Raw genomic sequence first — 14,899 nt, 5'->3', positions numbered from 1 at the left:
CAGAGAGCGCTGGCGACCTTGGCCCCGCAGGAGTGCGTCCTGCTTGTGCTTCAGCTCCAGCAGCTTGGCCCGCACCTCCTCGTCCCCGCACAGGTCTGTGGAGAAGCGGGCAGAGGGTCAAGGGCGCCCCCCCTCTGCCCACATGCACCTCGAGGAGGTGGTCCCAGCTCACCAAGAGGCGTCTCTTCCATCAGGGACTTTCCATTGAGGTCGGCACCGTGTGCCACCAGCAGCTCCACCAGGTGCACCTGCGGGCCAGCGGACCAGGCTGCTGAGCTCCAGAGCTGGGGACCACCGGCGCCCGGCCGCCCACTGCTCCAGCCCACTCACCTGGCCCCAGTACGCGGCAGCGTGCAGCGGCTCCCAGCCATCACGGTCCTTGGCGCCCAGGCTGACCCGGTGCTCCAGCAGCAGGGCCGCTGCCTCGCTGAACCCGTTGGCGGCGGCGATGTGTAGCTAAGGCAAACCACCCCTCCTGAGTCCTGGCCGTGCCCGCAGCACCCTCCACCCCTTGCATTCCCGCGCCAGTCCTCACCAGCGTGGCCCCGTGGTCCCCAGGGGCATCCAGGTCGGCCCCCGTCCGCAGGAGGCCTCGGATGTGCTCCAGCATGTGCAGCTCCGGCAAGGCCCGGGCCCCCTCAATGCCGTCCTGGGTGATGCCTGCAGGGCAACAGGCTCAGAGCCAGCACCACGGGCCCCACCCCGGCAGCGGTGGGATCACACTCACCCCGGTTGGCCATGGCCGTCTCCAGGCAGTCCAGCGTCTGCTCATCCTCACATAGGTCGTAGGGCATGTTTCCATCGGTGTTGACTGCCAAGAGGTCAGCACCACTGCAGGGAAGATGGACAGGGTGCTGGCCATAGGGCCCTCTCACCTTCTCCCTACAAGGGAGGCCCCCAGACCCCACTCAGAGGTCCTTCCTCCCCCAAAGCCTCAGCCTAGGGCTGCCTCCTGGGCATGTGGGGCTGACAATGAGGCCCAGGCCCCAGATGCTGCTGGGAGAGGCTGCCCCTGGCCTGTTGGTGCCCCTCAGCCTTGGCTCCTGTCCTCAAGCCCTGCAGTCTCCTCCTGTGTCTGTCGGTTACTGGCAGCCATCAGCCCCCATGAACATGCACATTGGGCCCACCTGCCAGGAGTGGGTGATGTTACTCTGGAGGCCCCAGGGGCAGAGCCTGGGCACCAAGACAGCCCTGCAGAGCTGCAGGGAGCAGAGCTCACATGGGAGCCTAGAGGGGGGGACACGGGTGGGTGCCCACTGTGGAGAGGAGAGGGGCTCAGTACTGCTCCTCTCCCTCGCACATACCATCGATGCCTGGGACGCTCCACAGACAGTCTGAGCACCTAACCATCTATCCTACCAGAGGGGTCAGAGTTGAGGAGCTGTGCGCGGGGGAGGGGGGACTACTGGATCCGGTGAAGCCGACCATCGGCACGTTCACTCCTCATGGTAAAGGCCTCACCTGGGTCCAGGTACTCCCTCCCTCTTTGCCAGTTTCACCCTCATCACTGACCAGATGGCATTTCTCTGTACAGGGCCTGGGGAGGCCAGGAGGCCAGTGCTGGAGGTCAAGGCCCACCCTCAAGGAGCCCCTGAATTCCTGACAGTACTTGGCAGGATATACCCAGGTCAGCAGCCAGGCGGGCGGATGACCCTGTCCAGAGTGCGTGTGGCCCCTGCCCACGCCCGGCTCTCCACGCCAGGACACAGGCAGTAAGCAAAGGCCAATGGGAGCAAGAGGCAAGGGCACACTTCCTCCAGATGAGGTGCCTGGGCTGTGTCTCAGGACCAACTGCCCGCTGCCCAGCCATGGTCCCTCCCTGACACAGATGCCCACTCTGGCCACACCTGCTCCCAGGGGCCCTACCGGGCAATGAGCAGCTCCACCAGGTGCAGGTGGCCGCAGGTGGCCGCAGCGTGCAGGGGGGTCCAGCTCTCACTGTCGCGAGCGTTGACCGTGGCCCCGGCCTCGAGCAGCTGTTGCACCATTTCCCGGAAGTCGTCGATGCAGCTCTGTAAACCAGGCAGCCTGAGCACCAGGCCAGCCCCCAGCCCCCAGCCCCCAGCCAGCTCCGCCCGCCCAGCCCCTGCAGGGCTCACCTGGTGCAGGGCCGTCAGACCATCCTCGTTGGCCAGGTCCGGGCTGACCCCGCTCTGAAGGAACTGGCGGACTGCAAGAAGGAGGGGGGTGTGCTCAGGGGGCAGGAATGGAGATCCTGCCACAGGCCGGCTCTCTCCTGGGCAGGCCCTGCACCTGAGGTGACCTGGCTGACTGCTGTGCTGTGGCTGGGAGCAGAGAAGGACGAGGAAGATGGTGGCACAGGTGCAGGTCTCTGCCTCCAGCCCCCAGCAGGACCCACCCTTCCCAAATCCTGGCACTCCGCCCCTCAGACTCCCAGATGCACCCCATCCTGTGTGAGCACGGTCGCACTGGGCTCCAGACTACCCCACTCTGGCCTGGGTGTTGGCACCCTCCTCCAACCCCCCCATGTCCCGTGTCTCCCCCCCAGCCTTCCCCACAGACCACTTGGCCCCCACAAACGCCCTTCCCTGGTACCTGCCCCCCCCCGCCCCCCCGCGGGCTCCCAGCCCTGCTGCAGCCTGGAGTGTGGGCTGAGGTGCCAGGCCTGCCCCCCAGGGTCTCCCTAGGAGCAGAACTGGCCCGGCCCTCACTCCTCTTCAGCAACCCCACCTTGGGCCCAGGCTCTTGCCAAGGTCACCTTTGACCTCTCTGTGGCCTGGACCTCCCTGGGGGTGCTTGTAGGCAGCACAAGGACGCACCCTCTTTCCCACAGTGCCCTGTGCCCTGTGCCACACCCACCGCGCCCTGTCCACCTCCCCAGCCGCGGGCCTTCCTCGCCCCAGGCTCTGCAGCAGAGGCCCCTATCCTGGAAGGAGGTCGGGGAGGGACGGGGAGCCTGCCCAAAGCTTAGGCCAGGAATCTCCTGAGGCAAAGCCCTGCTCCCCACAGGACTCTCCTGAGCACCGTCCAGCCCCCAGGCCTTTTCCTCCCGGGTCCCTAGACCAGTCCCTAGCAGGAAGACTAGGCCGCCCCAGCCCACTGCAGCCACGCCCTGGACACCTCTCCAGGCTCCTAGGAGCCTCACATCTGAAGCAGGAGCCTGCATGCTGCCCCTCACCTGCAGCCACAGCTGAGGCAGCTGGGCTGGACCCCAGGTCCCCGTGAGATACAGCTGTGTCCTCGGCAAGTCTCACGAGGACGACGCCAGGGGGACAGGGACGGGCTGTAGGCCGGGCACCACCCTAGGGTCAGCCACACTCACCTTCTTCCAGGTCATTTCGGGCAGCGGCCTCGAGAAGGGTGACACTGGGCGGGAAGAGGACCCGCTTCTGCAGCCTGCCGCCAGCCGCCTCCTTCCGCAGCCGCTCCCTGTGGCCCTTTCTGCCCTGGGCCTCCTTCTCAGCCTGGGCCCACATCTTCACTTGCTGGGCACGGCGCTTCTGGGCGTGCTTCAGCCGCTCCTGCGTGCTCATCCTGCTCACCGCGGGCATCTCTGCCAGCAGCTCCAGGTGCTCGGCCATGGCGGGGGCTTCTCGCCAGGGGGGTTGCTCGGGGCACCAGACAGGGAAACAAGGGGGCCAGGCTGGGCCTGAGGGGCGGGGCAGCCGGCTGGACTGGGACCCTCGCGGGCATCCCCTCCTCAAGGCCCGGTGCCCTCTGCCCCTGGCAAGGCTGGGTCAGGAGATCCCGCTCCGTGACCAGGCTCAGGCAGCCCAAGGGGCACAGGCCCCTGGCAGAAAGGGCCGTGTGGGCGACGCCAGCAGCCACCTCTCAGGAGCCCTGGCCGCTTGGCTGTTCGAGGGCAGGGCCTCCCTCTCTCCCTCCTGGGGTCAGGGTGCACAGCCTGGGGAGCAGCAGGACCTGTCTGCCTGAGTCCAGGTTCTGTAGCTGATCGCCCAGGTAACAAAGGCGCAGCTTCCTGGCGCCTCGCCAAAGGGGAAGGGCGGGCAGGACAATGGGCAGAGGCCCCTGGGAGCCCTAGAAGCCCCTTTCCTCCCAAGCCTCAGGAGCCCGGATAGGGCCTGGGAGCAGCCATGGCCTGGCCTCCTCTGTCCTCTGCTTCCTCCTGTCTGTTTCCCAGGGTCAGTGCATGGGCACTAACCAGGAGGTGTGGCCGGAGGGCGGGCTCAGCAGCCAGAGCAGCCAGGGCAGGGTGTGTGCTTAGAGCCTTGGGGTCCCAGACATGGTGCCCGGGGTGAGGCGGAGCAGGTCTGGCAGCCGTCTTCAGGAGGGCAGCCCCTGTGGAGGAGCCCGGGCAGGCAATCCGGCCGCAGACAGCGGCAGCTCCACCAGCCTGAGGAGGAAGAGGAAGCAGGGAGGCTGGCGAGGCTCCCAGCAGCTAGCAGGTGAGACCAGGGCCTGCCCTGAGGAGGCCCAGCCCGTGCCCACAGAGAGCCCTGCTAGACAGTCCTGGCTGCGGGCAGTTGGGGGATTGGAGCCGGGGGGGCCCCCCAACAGCTTGCTCTGCCCACCTCTGAGTCACACTGTGTTTAAAAAGGCTGAGAAGGGCCCGGCCAGTGTCGCTCAATGGTTGAGCATCAAACTATGCCCCAGGAGGTCATGGTTCGATTCCTGGTCAGGACACATGCCTGGGTTGTGGGCTTGATCCCCAGTAGGGGTGTGTAGGAGGCACACAATCAATGATTCTCTCATCATTGATGTTTCTATCTCTCTCCTTCTCCCTTTCTCTCTGAAATATATACATATATACATACCTTTTTTTTTTTTTTTTTTAAGAAAGGGCTGAGGCGGGAGCAGGAGGCTGCCTCCAGGGCCCAGGGACTGCTTCAGGAGCTGTTCTCTGCTGCTTCCCAAGGCTCCAGGTTCTGGCCCTGGTCCCACAGCATCTGCCCTGTCTGCCCCCAGGCTGGGCCAGGCAAGGTGGCCTTCTCCTTGGCTCTCCAGGAACTGCCCCAAGGGCAGGCCCTACCTCCTGGGCCTGAGGCCAAACAGGGCCCCGCCTGTCCTGGCCAACACCCTGGCTCCCCAGGCCCCGGGTCCAGGCCTCTTCCTCCCGGGCCCCTAGCCCAGTCCAGTCGACGCCTCAGCCATCATGTGGACACGGGCGGAGTGGCCTCCCGGGTTGGGGTCTATTAACTAGGCAGGCAGCTTGGCTGGGGCACAGCCACATAGAATCCACGGTGGCCTTCCTGCCCAGTACCCCTGTGTGGCCCCTGGGTGTGGTCACATGACATGCCTCAGGAGGCCCTGGCTGTATTTCATCCAGAAGGTCCCCCTTTCACTCGGCCAGGCCTGTGGCCATCTGAATACTGACCCCTCCTCTGGCCAGACTTATATTTAGGGCGCTCAGTGAGAACCCCATCTTTCTGTCCTGGGCCAGATCAAATGAGATCCGGTTCTTCCTGCTTCAGGACCTCCAGTGTCCCTGGGAGCTTCCCTGTCCAGGTCCGACCTGCTCTGGCCTCTGAGCCCGGCCTGGGCGGCGTCTTGGGGATGGAATTAGGGAATAGCTGTCCAGGCAGCACCCCTGCTCTGGGCAGCCTGTGCCAGCTGCCACCTCTGCAGACTCTTGGGGCCAGGGGCAGACGCAAGCTGCCCAGACTCCCCATCCCAGCCCCCAGTCCTGCCTTGGCCCTCGGGCACACAGCCTCTCACAGTGAGACAAGCTGGGGCCAGGCCCTGCAGAGACCTGCCGGCTCCAGACCACACCTGAGGCACAGCAGAGCCTCACCGCACACCCCCCCCTGCAAGACCCCCTTCCCTCCTTTCTGCTGGTCACTTACAGCTCCCCTCGCTCCCCCTGTCCGCCCAAGAGCTGAGGTCCCCCCCTCTCCCCACCCCCTGCAAGGTGGGACCTTCACCTCTTCCATCAGCCTCTGGGCCTCTCAGGGAAACTGACCCCAAGAGACCAGGAACACAGGGCAGAGCTCCGTGCCCTCTGCTTGGCCCGCAGCCTCCAGCCAAGGGAAGTCCCCCCCGAGCTTCCCAGCAGAGTGGCTCCAGCGTCTCCTGCACCAGTTTTACTTCTCCAAGACGGTGCCAACATCAGAGCCACTGCCTTACTTTGTTAAGTTTAATGAGATGGAAGAGATGTCATCATTTTATACGAGAAAAGACTCTGATGCCCACGTCCTGCAGAAAACCCCCTGGAGTCGCAGCTGGCTTCCCACAGAACACATGCTCTTTGGTTTTATCACATGAAGGCCGTCTCTGCAAACCCATCACGGAGCACAACCGGAGAACCCCCCCCCCATGCCCCCTCCAGCCGCAGTGGGAGGAAAGGGCGCTGGCTGCACTGCACACCTGGCCCCGCCCGCACAGGTCCTCTGCCCACACAGGTCCTCCCTCTGCCGGAAGCCCCCGAAAGCAGGCTCCGGGGGACTTGGGGCGGCTGGACCGGGGGCATCCTCGGAGAAAGAAGGTGCCCAAGGTGACTCCAGGGCCCTGCAGCAGTGGGCACCCCCTCCCAGGACCTGGCCCCCCTGCCCCTCACCGAGCCACTCTCAGCCTCCTCTTGCAGACACAGCCCAGGAACAGCTGCCGGAACCGGTGGCCGGCCCCTCGGCAGAGCCAGGAAGGCGAGACCAGCTCAGGAGTTTCCCCAGGAACGGCCCACACTCCACACCCAGGCTGAGGGGGCTCGGCAGGGCAGCTCCCGCCTCTGTCTACAAATCCGCCCCCAAGCTTCCCTGGAATGTCAAACAGAGATAATCTGGGCCACTTTTTCCAGTTCTCAGCTCCGTGCCAGGCAAGCTGCACAGGAGTGTGGACTGAGGTGGCAGGCCCCAAAACCTGGGCTCCCCAAGACTGCCAAGAGCACCCCGGGACCCCTGGCCTTTTGGACGGGAGGCCCTGGTCCCCGACCCCAGCCCAGGAGGGTTTCAGCAGCCCCCACACCCACAGCCAGCAAGTCCCTGTCATGACCCCCCACTTTCCACAGGGAAATGGAGCCACGGCCCCACCTGCCTCCCTGTCCACGTCCTCGCACCTCGCGAGGCGAGCGAGGGACAGGGCAACAAGAGCCAGAGTCTGGGAGGGGCTGGGGGAGGGGAGATCTCAGCGATGCTGGGGGCAGGGCAGCCCCAGCTGCAAGGCCCGGCCCCTGCCCACTTCCCTGGTTCTGGGGGCTTCACATCTGCCCTGTTTGGACTGTTGGAGTGGCTCCCATAGCTGCCAATCAAAAGAGCTGGTTTTATTTGTGGTATTATTTATAATAGCCAGAAGGGAAAGTTCCATAGATGCCTCGACTCTAAGTAAAGTGTTGTCATTCTGCAGAAACACAGAGACAAGGTAGATGAGGGCACCGAAAAGTCATGGCGCAGGACTGTGCCACCCTCCCCCGACTCCAGAGCGGACACTGCCCTGGCCCAGGAGCAGAGAGGGCGAGAGGCAGGGCTGCCTGCGAGACTCCTGGGCAGCGAGGGGGCCACGCAGCAAGGCCTCAGGGACACCCTTAGTTCATTAGGCCCCCAGCCCTACCCAGGCTCACTGTCCCACCCGCACGTGGCTCTCCCAGACACTGTGATCCTGCAGAACGCCTCCCCACAGGCACAAGGGCCCCACTTCCAGGCGGTGAAGGCCAGGTGCCCAGGCCGTCTGGGGTCCTGGCCTGTCTCTTCCACGAGAGAACACGCTTGTTGAGGGCTCAGCGAATGCCGGCACCTGGAAGGGGGGCATTCGGTTGTGTGGGAAGGCTGGTGGCAAAGCAGGCAGAGCCATGTGGCTGGGCAGCAGACCCCTCAGACCCAGGTGCCCCATGGCTCACTCCACCCAGAGGGGGAGCAGGCGCCCGGAGACCCTGAAATGTGAGGAATGCCACACGAGGCCATGAAGAAGCGACCAGTGTGCGGGATCCAGTCCCCCGACAGCTCTCCTCACGGCCCTGCTCCACCGGGCTCTGCTCTGGGGGTGGGGACGGGGACAAAGGGGAACAAGGGCAGGCCCTACCCTCAGTGAGGTCCACTGCAGGCAGGCAGAGGTCACGGGTTGGCCATCCAGGGGCCTCTGCCTCTAGATCCCCGTGAGGAGAAGGGCCCCGCAGCAGGCTGGGAGTGGCCGTGGGGAGCTGAGGGCTGAGGAAGTGTGAACGGCAAGGGCAGTGTGGCAGCGGCTTCTTGAACTGGCGGGGAGACCGTGGAAGAGCCAATCGGGTGCTGCCGTGGGCACCCTCACCACTGACATCCTATGGGCACACTCACCTGCCCAGAGGCCTGCTCTGCAACGTTCCAGACGCTAACCCCCAGCACTCCCACCAGGCCCCTCGGGGCAGCACCTTTAGGACAAAAACGCTGGAAATGACCTGCCAGCCTCCGCAGGGGCTGGGCTCCGGAGGTCCCAGGGGCTCCGGAGGGAGCCGTGCACGCGTGAAAGGCGTAAAATCTGTGGGTGACAGGCTGCCTTATGTAAACAAGGAATAAACAACGTAGGTTTGCATCCATGTGAGAAACACGAGATGACTGACGGGTCTCGGGGGGGTGGGGGCAGCTGGGTGGTTGCACTTTGGGTCATTTCTGTTGTGTGACTTTGAGACCTGAAGGTAAACTTCAAAACAGCTTGACACGCTCCGCTTGGGGAGGGCAGGTGTGCACACCTGCTGGGGACCAGGCGGGCGGGCGGGGCGGGGCTGTAGAGGACACGCCACCTTCTGTCCCGGCCAAGAAGCTGGCCTCTGCCCAACCAGCCGCAGGAGCCATAGGCTTTCAGACAAATGAGTGATGTGATCAGACCCGGGTGGGGGCCTCACGGAGACGCTGACCCCTGCACACTCACCAGCAGGGAGTGGACAGAGGACAAGAGTAACCAGGGGCAGGTGGGGAGGAAGGAGAGCCCTGAGAAGTGGGTGGGGCTGGGGGCGTGTCCAGGTGGGGGGGCAGAGAGGAGACCAGGTGGCTGCTGCAGGGACGGTGGGGAGGGGGGAGCAGGTGGCAGGGAGCCCCGGGACACAGAGCAGGGGCCCCTCTTCTCATGGTCACATCAGACCCAGTGGGAGAAACAATAAAACCACAGGCAGGAGGGAGACAAACAAAGGGATAGCCTTTCTGAACCTGACACAAAACCCAGGAACCTAAAAGAAAACGGATTAATCCGATTACACTCCATTTTTCAAAATGCCTGCACTGTGCAAACACCACAAACCGGCTGAGCGCTCCCCAGGGCGCACACCCCCTTCTCCTCCCTCCTCTGCTGCAAGCCCATCGCCTCTACCTTCCTCTCTCTCTCTCTCCCCCTCCGAGCGCCAAGGGCCCTGCCTTTGCCGCTGTAACTGTGTCCTGAGCCCGTTTCTTCTGCTCACCTGCTCACCTCGTCTGTCTCGGAGGAACAGCAACAAAAGGCACCTGAGCCTCCGGGGAAACCCACACAGGATGCACCGCTGACGGGTCAGACTCAGACTGGAAAGATGTCATTTCCCCCAAACTCACCTCAGACTCCACGCAATCAGTCAAAATCCCCGTAGTTGTCCTGCAAACTCTAATTTTCCAACACAATTCTCTCTCCAAACTAAGTCTCCATTGTATGTGAAATGCAAAAGGACAAGAATCGTCGGGACAATCCTAAAAGGAACAAGTTTCAAGTGCTTATACGTGTGGATATCGAGGTTCCTCGTAAAGATTAGCAAGGCTTGAGGCCCGGGCTGGGGTGCAGTGGACTCGGGCAAGCGCTCCGCGTGTGGACAGCGGCTCCGACCGGGGCAGCAGGAAGGCAGTCTTTCCGACGAAGACACACCCGGTCCACAGCTCACCCCACAGCTCACCGGGACGAGGCTGTGCCTCGCAGTGTGCCCGAGGGGAAGCCTGCACCGTGCAGAGGCGGCCCCAGAGCTGGCACAGGACCCACCGGACTGGACTCAACACAATTAAAGCCTCTGCTCTGCCCAAGACCCTGTGCAGAGGCTGGAGGACAAATTCCCAAGCCACAGACCCCACAGAGGACTCCCAAAGCTCGGCAGGAAAAACCCAACATTCCAGCTAGAAAGTGGGCACAAGGTGGGACCAGACACTCCACCGCCCAGGACACAGGGCGAGAGGGCCCTGCCGGCTTCACCCTCAAGGAGACGCAGACGGTGGCCATCGGGAGCCCACCCACACCCGGGAACGGCACGCGGGAGCCAGGGTCTCCCACTGCTGGGGGTGCAGCCACGCTGGAAAAGTTGGGCAGTTTCTTAAAAAAAACTCAACGTGTGCTCACTGATGACCGAGCAGCTGTGCTTTTGGGCACTTATCCTGGAGAAATGAAAATGTAAGTTCACACAAAAACCTGTTCGTGGATTTCACAGCGACTTGATTCATAATGGCCCCAAACTGGAAAGAGCTGTCCCTTCACAGAACCCACCAAGACCAGGTGTGCCCAGCTCAGGGGCAGGAGGGCACCAGCACGCCCCAACAGTCACGCCTGCGGGTGCAGTCAAAGGCACTCCCCGGAGGCCGATCCAGGGTGTGGGGCGGAGCTGAGGAAGGGGAGGCTGCACCGGGCTCACAGGGCCCTGGGTGGTGACACAGACTACACGTGTGACACGTGTGACGGGCGGCACAGAGCTAAGCACACATTCGCACACGACACACGCAACGCTGGTAAGCCTGTAAGGGTCCGTGTCCCGGGCGAGGGCGGCAGCGCAGGTATGTGCCTTTGGGGGACCAGGACGTGAGGAGGGGTCTCTCTGAAGGATTTCTTACAACTATGCATGTACACCTACAATGATCTCAAAATAACATTTAAAAATAAAAGGAGTGAAAAGCAAGCCACCAAGTAGGAAATAATATTGGCAACTCTCCCCCAAACAGGAAGTGGGCCAAAGACTTCACTCAGCAGCCACTTCACATCAGCAAACACGCAGAAAGGTGCCCAGTCCTTAGTCATCAGGGAAGCGCACATGAAACCTGACACAGACCAGGCCACGCCCACCAGACAGCGACCCAGCACCACCAGGGAAGACCCAGCACATGACTGCCCACCGCCATCCTGCTCCAGGCACTGTCCCCCACAGAAACGTGCCGGGCCCCCACGGAACCTGCTCTGGGCCATGGCTAGCAAGGACATCCCAGGGCAGCTGACCAACCGGGACACAGCCTTTCGTTCACAGAACAGAGGTGCTCAGCTCCCTGAGGCTCCCGGTGGCACTGGGCCGCGCAGTGGGCAGCGCACTCCAAGACTAAAGGCACCAGTGGCCTCCCAGGCCTGGCCTCCTTGGCAGAGGGAGCCAACAGGATGGCTCCAGCAGCAGAAAAGGAGGGATCAGCTGTCATGTAACCCTTGCCTGGCACAGTGTCAGAATGCGCTGCCAGAGGCCGGCCCTGGGAGGCTGGAGGGGTTAAGAGCCCCGTGGAGGGCCCAGCCAGGCACTGAGGCCAGAAGCAGAAAGCGGGCAGACGGAGAGGAACATGCAACACGCTTAGACAGAAGGCGTGTGGGAGACCTGCAGGATATTCTTAGGAATCTATAGGAGGGTCACTCAAATAAATAGCAAGGTTGTAGGACACAAGTTCAATGTCAAAATCAGCTGCATGTCTCTGTATTTGGAAAATGCAGAACTTTAAATATCATTTACAAAATCAGTATCACAAGCATGGAATACTCTCACACACACACACACACACACACTCACACACACACACTCACACACACACACACTCACACACACACTCACACACACACACTCACACACTCACACACACACTCACACACACACACTCACACACACACTCACTCACACACACTCACACACACACACTCACACTCTCACACACACTCACACACACACACACACACACACACACACACACTCACACACACCAGGCAAGCAGACCCGGAGGACAACCCCAACTGCAACCGCATGAGGCCAGGAGCCACCCAGCTAAGACGATCGTCAACTCCTTACCCACCAGAAACTCTGAGGTCATGTTTATTGCTTAAACCGTTCTGTTTTAAGATTATTTGTTAAAAGGCAATAGACAATTAGTACAGATACCTAAATAAATGGAGATGCACCATGTTCTATACTGTTAAATGTCAATTCACCCCAAATAGAGCTATAGGGTTAATACAATCCCGGTCAAAATCCCAATAAGCTTTTTTTGTGGGAAATCACAAGCTAATTCTAAATGTATAAGGAACTGCATAATATCTCAAAGAGCCAAAATGATGTGAAAAACAGTCACCAAGTTGGAGAATTTACAGTTCTTGATCTCAAGACTTATGAAGCTGCCACAGTCAAACCTGTGGGATAGCAGCACAAGTCCCGGCAAAAGCAGAGAATCTAGACATGGACCCACTCCTGTACATCAACCGGTTTCCAACGAGGTGGTAGGTAATACGATGGCGAGAGGATGGTCTTCAAAAAGGGGTGTCAGGACAACCAGATGTCCACGTGGAAACAATGGCCCTTGGCCTCCACGCGCACCGTGAGAGGAAGCACAGACAATGAAGGAGAAACTGACAAACTGGACTTCATCGAAATTACAAGCGTCTACTGTTCAAGACACGGCACACAATTCCCAGGCCAGCCAGCCTGGCATCCTAAAGATACAAAGAACGCTCAAAACTGGGAAAGGGAGAGAGAGAGCAACATTGATCAGCCGCCTCCCAAATGCCCCCGACCAGGAACCCAACCAGTGAGCCCTCGGTGCACGGAACGACACTCAACCAACCGAGCCACACCAGCCAGGGCAAACAGCCCACTGTTTTAAGGGCAAAAGATCTGAACAGACACTCACAAAAGAAGACGCACAAATGGCCAGCAAAGCAGGCGCATGAAGAAGATGCTCAACACCATCCCTAGGAAATGCCAACTAAACCACCATGAGCCCCACACACCTATGAAAAGGGCTGAACTTTTAAAAGGATGGCAGCACTGACGTAAAGAGAACATGGAGCGAGTGCGGATGTAGAATGAATGTGAAGCCATTTTGGACAACAGTTCGGCACTTTCTTATAAAGTTAACCACACACTTTAACCCCTCCTTTCTATCATTTCACACCAAGAGAAATAAACCTCATGTCCACACAGACTTGTAAGCACAAGTGCTCAGAGCAGCCGAACCCTGGTGTGTGTACACCTGCCGGCGGGCGTGGCTCGGTGGCTGAACGTCAACCCATGAACCAGGAGGTCACAGTTCAATTCCCGGTCAGGGCATGTGCCCAGGTTGTGGGCTCGATACCCAGTAGGGAGTGTGCTGGAGGCAGCCAGTCGATAATCCTCTCATCATTGATGTTTCTATCTCTTTCCCTCTCCCTTCCTCTCTCTGAAAATCAATAAAAAATAAGGGAATAAATGTTACTATAGGACAATTTTTTTTTTTTAAAGAAATGGCTGTTACCTGCACCATGGAATACCCCCTCAGCAAAACAGAAATCAACTACCCACACAGGCAACCCCCTGGCTTTCCCAACGTCCCGCAGGGGAAGGAGTCCGACGCCAAGGGTTTGTGTATGAGTTTGTTCCTGTGAAACTACGAGGGAGACGGGAATCGACAGGAGAAAGCAATGCACTGGCTGCCGGGGCGCTACCCCCGGACGGCGGCATGTTTCCCAGAGGGGCACATCTCTCAGAACCACCAAGCACGCGCTCCTCCTCATGGCACCCTCCCCCTGGGCATCTGTGGAAGCAGACTTCCCTGCCCCTCTCTGCCCCTTCTCCGCCGGGTGCTAGGGAGGTCCTGCCCACGGCCCAGAGCTGGGAGGGGTGGGGGAGCTCGCTCTCTCCCTTCCACCCCCACGCAGAGCTTCTGCATGGTGGAAAGGTGGTGGGAAGGGGCCAGAGCAGAGGAGGGAGGATTCAGGTGAGCACAAGAACCAATCACTCACCTGGCTAAGGTACAAAGGGTGAAGGCAATGAGCTGAGGCAGAGCCAAGGTCGTGGGGGTGGAGGGGGGCGCAGCGGCTGCACCCAGCTATTTGGATGAAGGAATGGATGGGAAGTGCCCTGTCAGCGCTCTTCAGGAGGAGGTTTTGAGAGAGGCAGGAGGTGAGGGAAGAGCCTGGACTCCCACTCAGATGCCCTGCTTTGCTACTGGTGGACTGTGGCTGGGGCTGGGGTGGGGCGCTCTTCGGCAGCTATGGTATGCTGGTCACCGGAGGTTCACCTGAGACTCAGATTCCAAAACGGCCCACAGTGAGCAAGCTGCTGGTAGACACCAGAGACTTGGGGAGGGCCCCCCTTTCTCTGGCTTCCCTAAACCTGGAAGGTCTCCATGCATACCTCCCTCTCCGCAGCCACGGAAATTGACCCCCCAGTCCCGGCAGCCTCTGCTCCAGGACGGCAAGGGGTCCACACCGCCCATGGTACTCCCTCGCAGGCCCAGGCCGGGGTACCTCCTGCGCAGCATGGGGCCAGGCTGTCCACACATTAGAACGTCTCAACTTGACCCCAATCTGTGAGGCGGAGCCCGGGATCCCCACACTCTAAGTGAGGTCACTCGAGCCCCGAAAAGTTTAAGGAACTTGCCCCGAGAGGCCCCAGTTGGTCCCCGGGCCTAACGCCAAAGCCCACGCCAAGCCTGGGTGAGTCACTCCCTGCGGCCGCAGTGCCGGGGCTGAAATGGAGGTGATCCCAGTGCTGACAACAGGTTGCAAGAATGAGAACCGTCCCCCGTGTCGGTAACACATGAAGAGCCATTCTGGGGCCTTCGGGGCGTCGCTTCTCCGAGCTGCTCCTGACCCTCAGCACCCGACCCTGGGCCTCCCCCACCAACACCCAGTGGGGCCTGTGTGCTGCCCAGACCTGGGATTCCCTGAGGCCCATCTGGGCCCTGCCTCCTCCCTCCCAACCTGATCTGATCTTCCTCTTCCTCTCAGCTCAGCGCAGCCTCCATCAGGCCTCCTCCCTCCTGGGGGCTGGCCTCCCACCTTCCCCAGGCTGGCCTCCTGTCTCCCGGGGGGCCGGCCTCCTCTCTCCCCCCGGGAGCCCGTCCTCCCGTCTCCCGGG

At 61.1% G+C, this 14,899-nt stretch overlaps 1 protein-coding gene across 1 annotated transcript in view; it reads right to left on the bottom strand.

The window, feature by feature from the left end:
• Window positions 1-4,617, bottom strand: part of PPP1R16A (protein phosphatase 1, regulatory subunit 16A) — a 5,765-nt gene extending 1,148 nt beyond the window's left edge. Inside the window, exons 1-8 of the mRNA XM_014538667.1 lie at window positions 3,284-4,617; window positions 2,100-2,170; window positions 1,867-2,012; window positions 728-831; window positions 536-660; window positions 331-456; window positions 173-248; window positions 1-95 (exon numbers count right to left, since the gene is read on the bottom strand). The exon at window positions 1-95 is cut by the window's left edge and continues 1 nt beyond it. Of these exons, the coding sequence (XP_014394153.1) occupies window positions 1-95; window positions 173-248; window positions 331-456; window positions 536-660; window positions 728-831; window positions 1,867-2,012; window positions 2,100-2,170; window positions 3,284-3,542 (1,002 nt within the window). The 5' untranslated portion in view covers window positions 3,543-4,617. The remainder of the gene's footprint in view (window positions 96-172; window positions 249-330; window positions 457-535; window positions 661-727; window positions 832-1,866; window positions 2,013-2,099; window positions 2,171-3,283) is intronic.
• Between the last annotated feature and the right edge of the window lie 10,282 nt (window positions 4,618-14,899).

This window comes from Myotis brandtii, unplaced genomic scaffold (assembly GCF_000412655.1).
Source record: "Myotis brandtii unplaced genomic scaffold, ASM41265v1 scaffold1956, whole genome shotgun sequence".
Classification (NCBI taxonomy): domain Eukaryota; kingdom Metazoa; phylum Chordata; class Mammalia; order Chiroptera; family Vespertilionidae; genus Myotis; species Myotis brandtii.
This window is presented reverse-complemented; position numbering and strand designations above follow the sequence as displayed.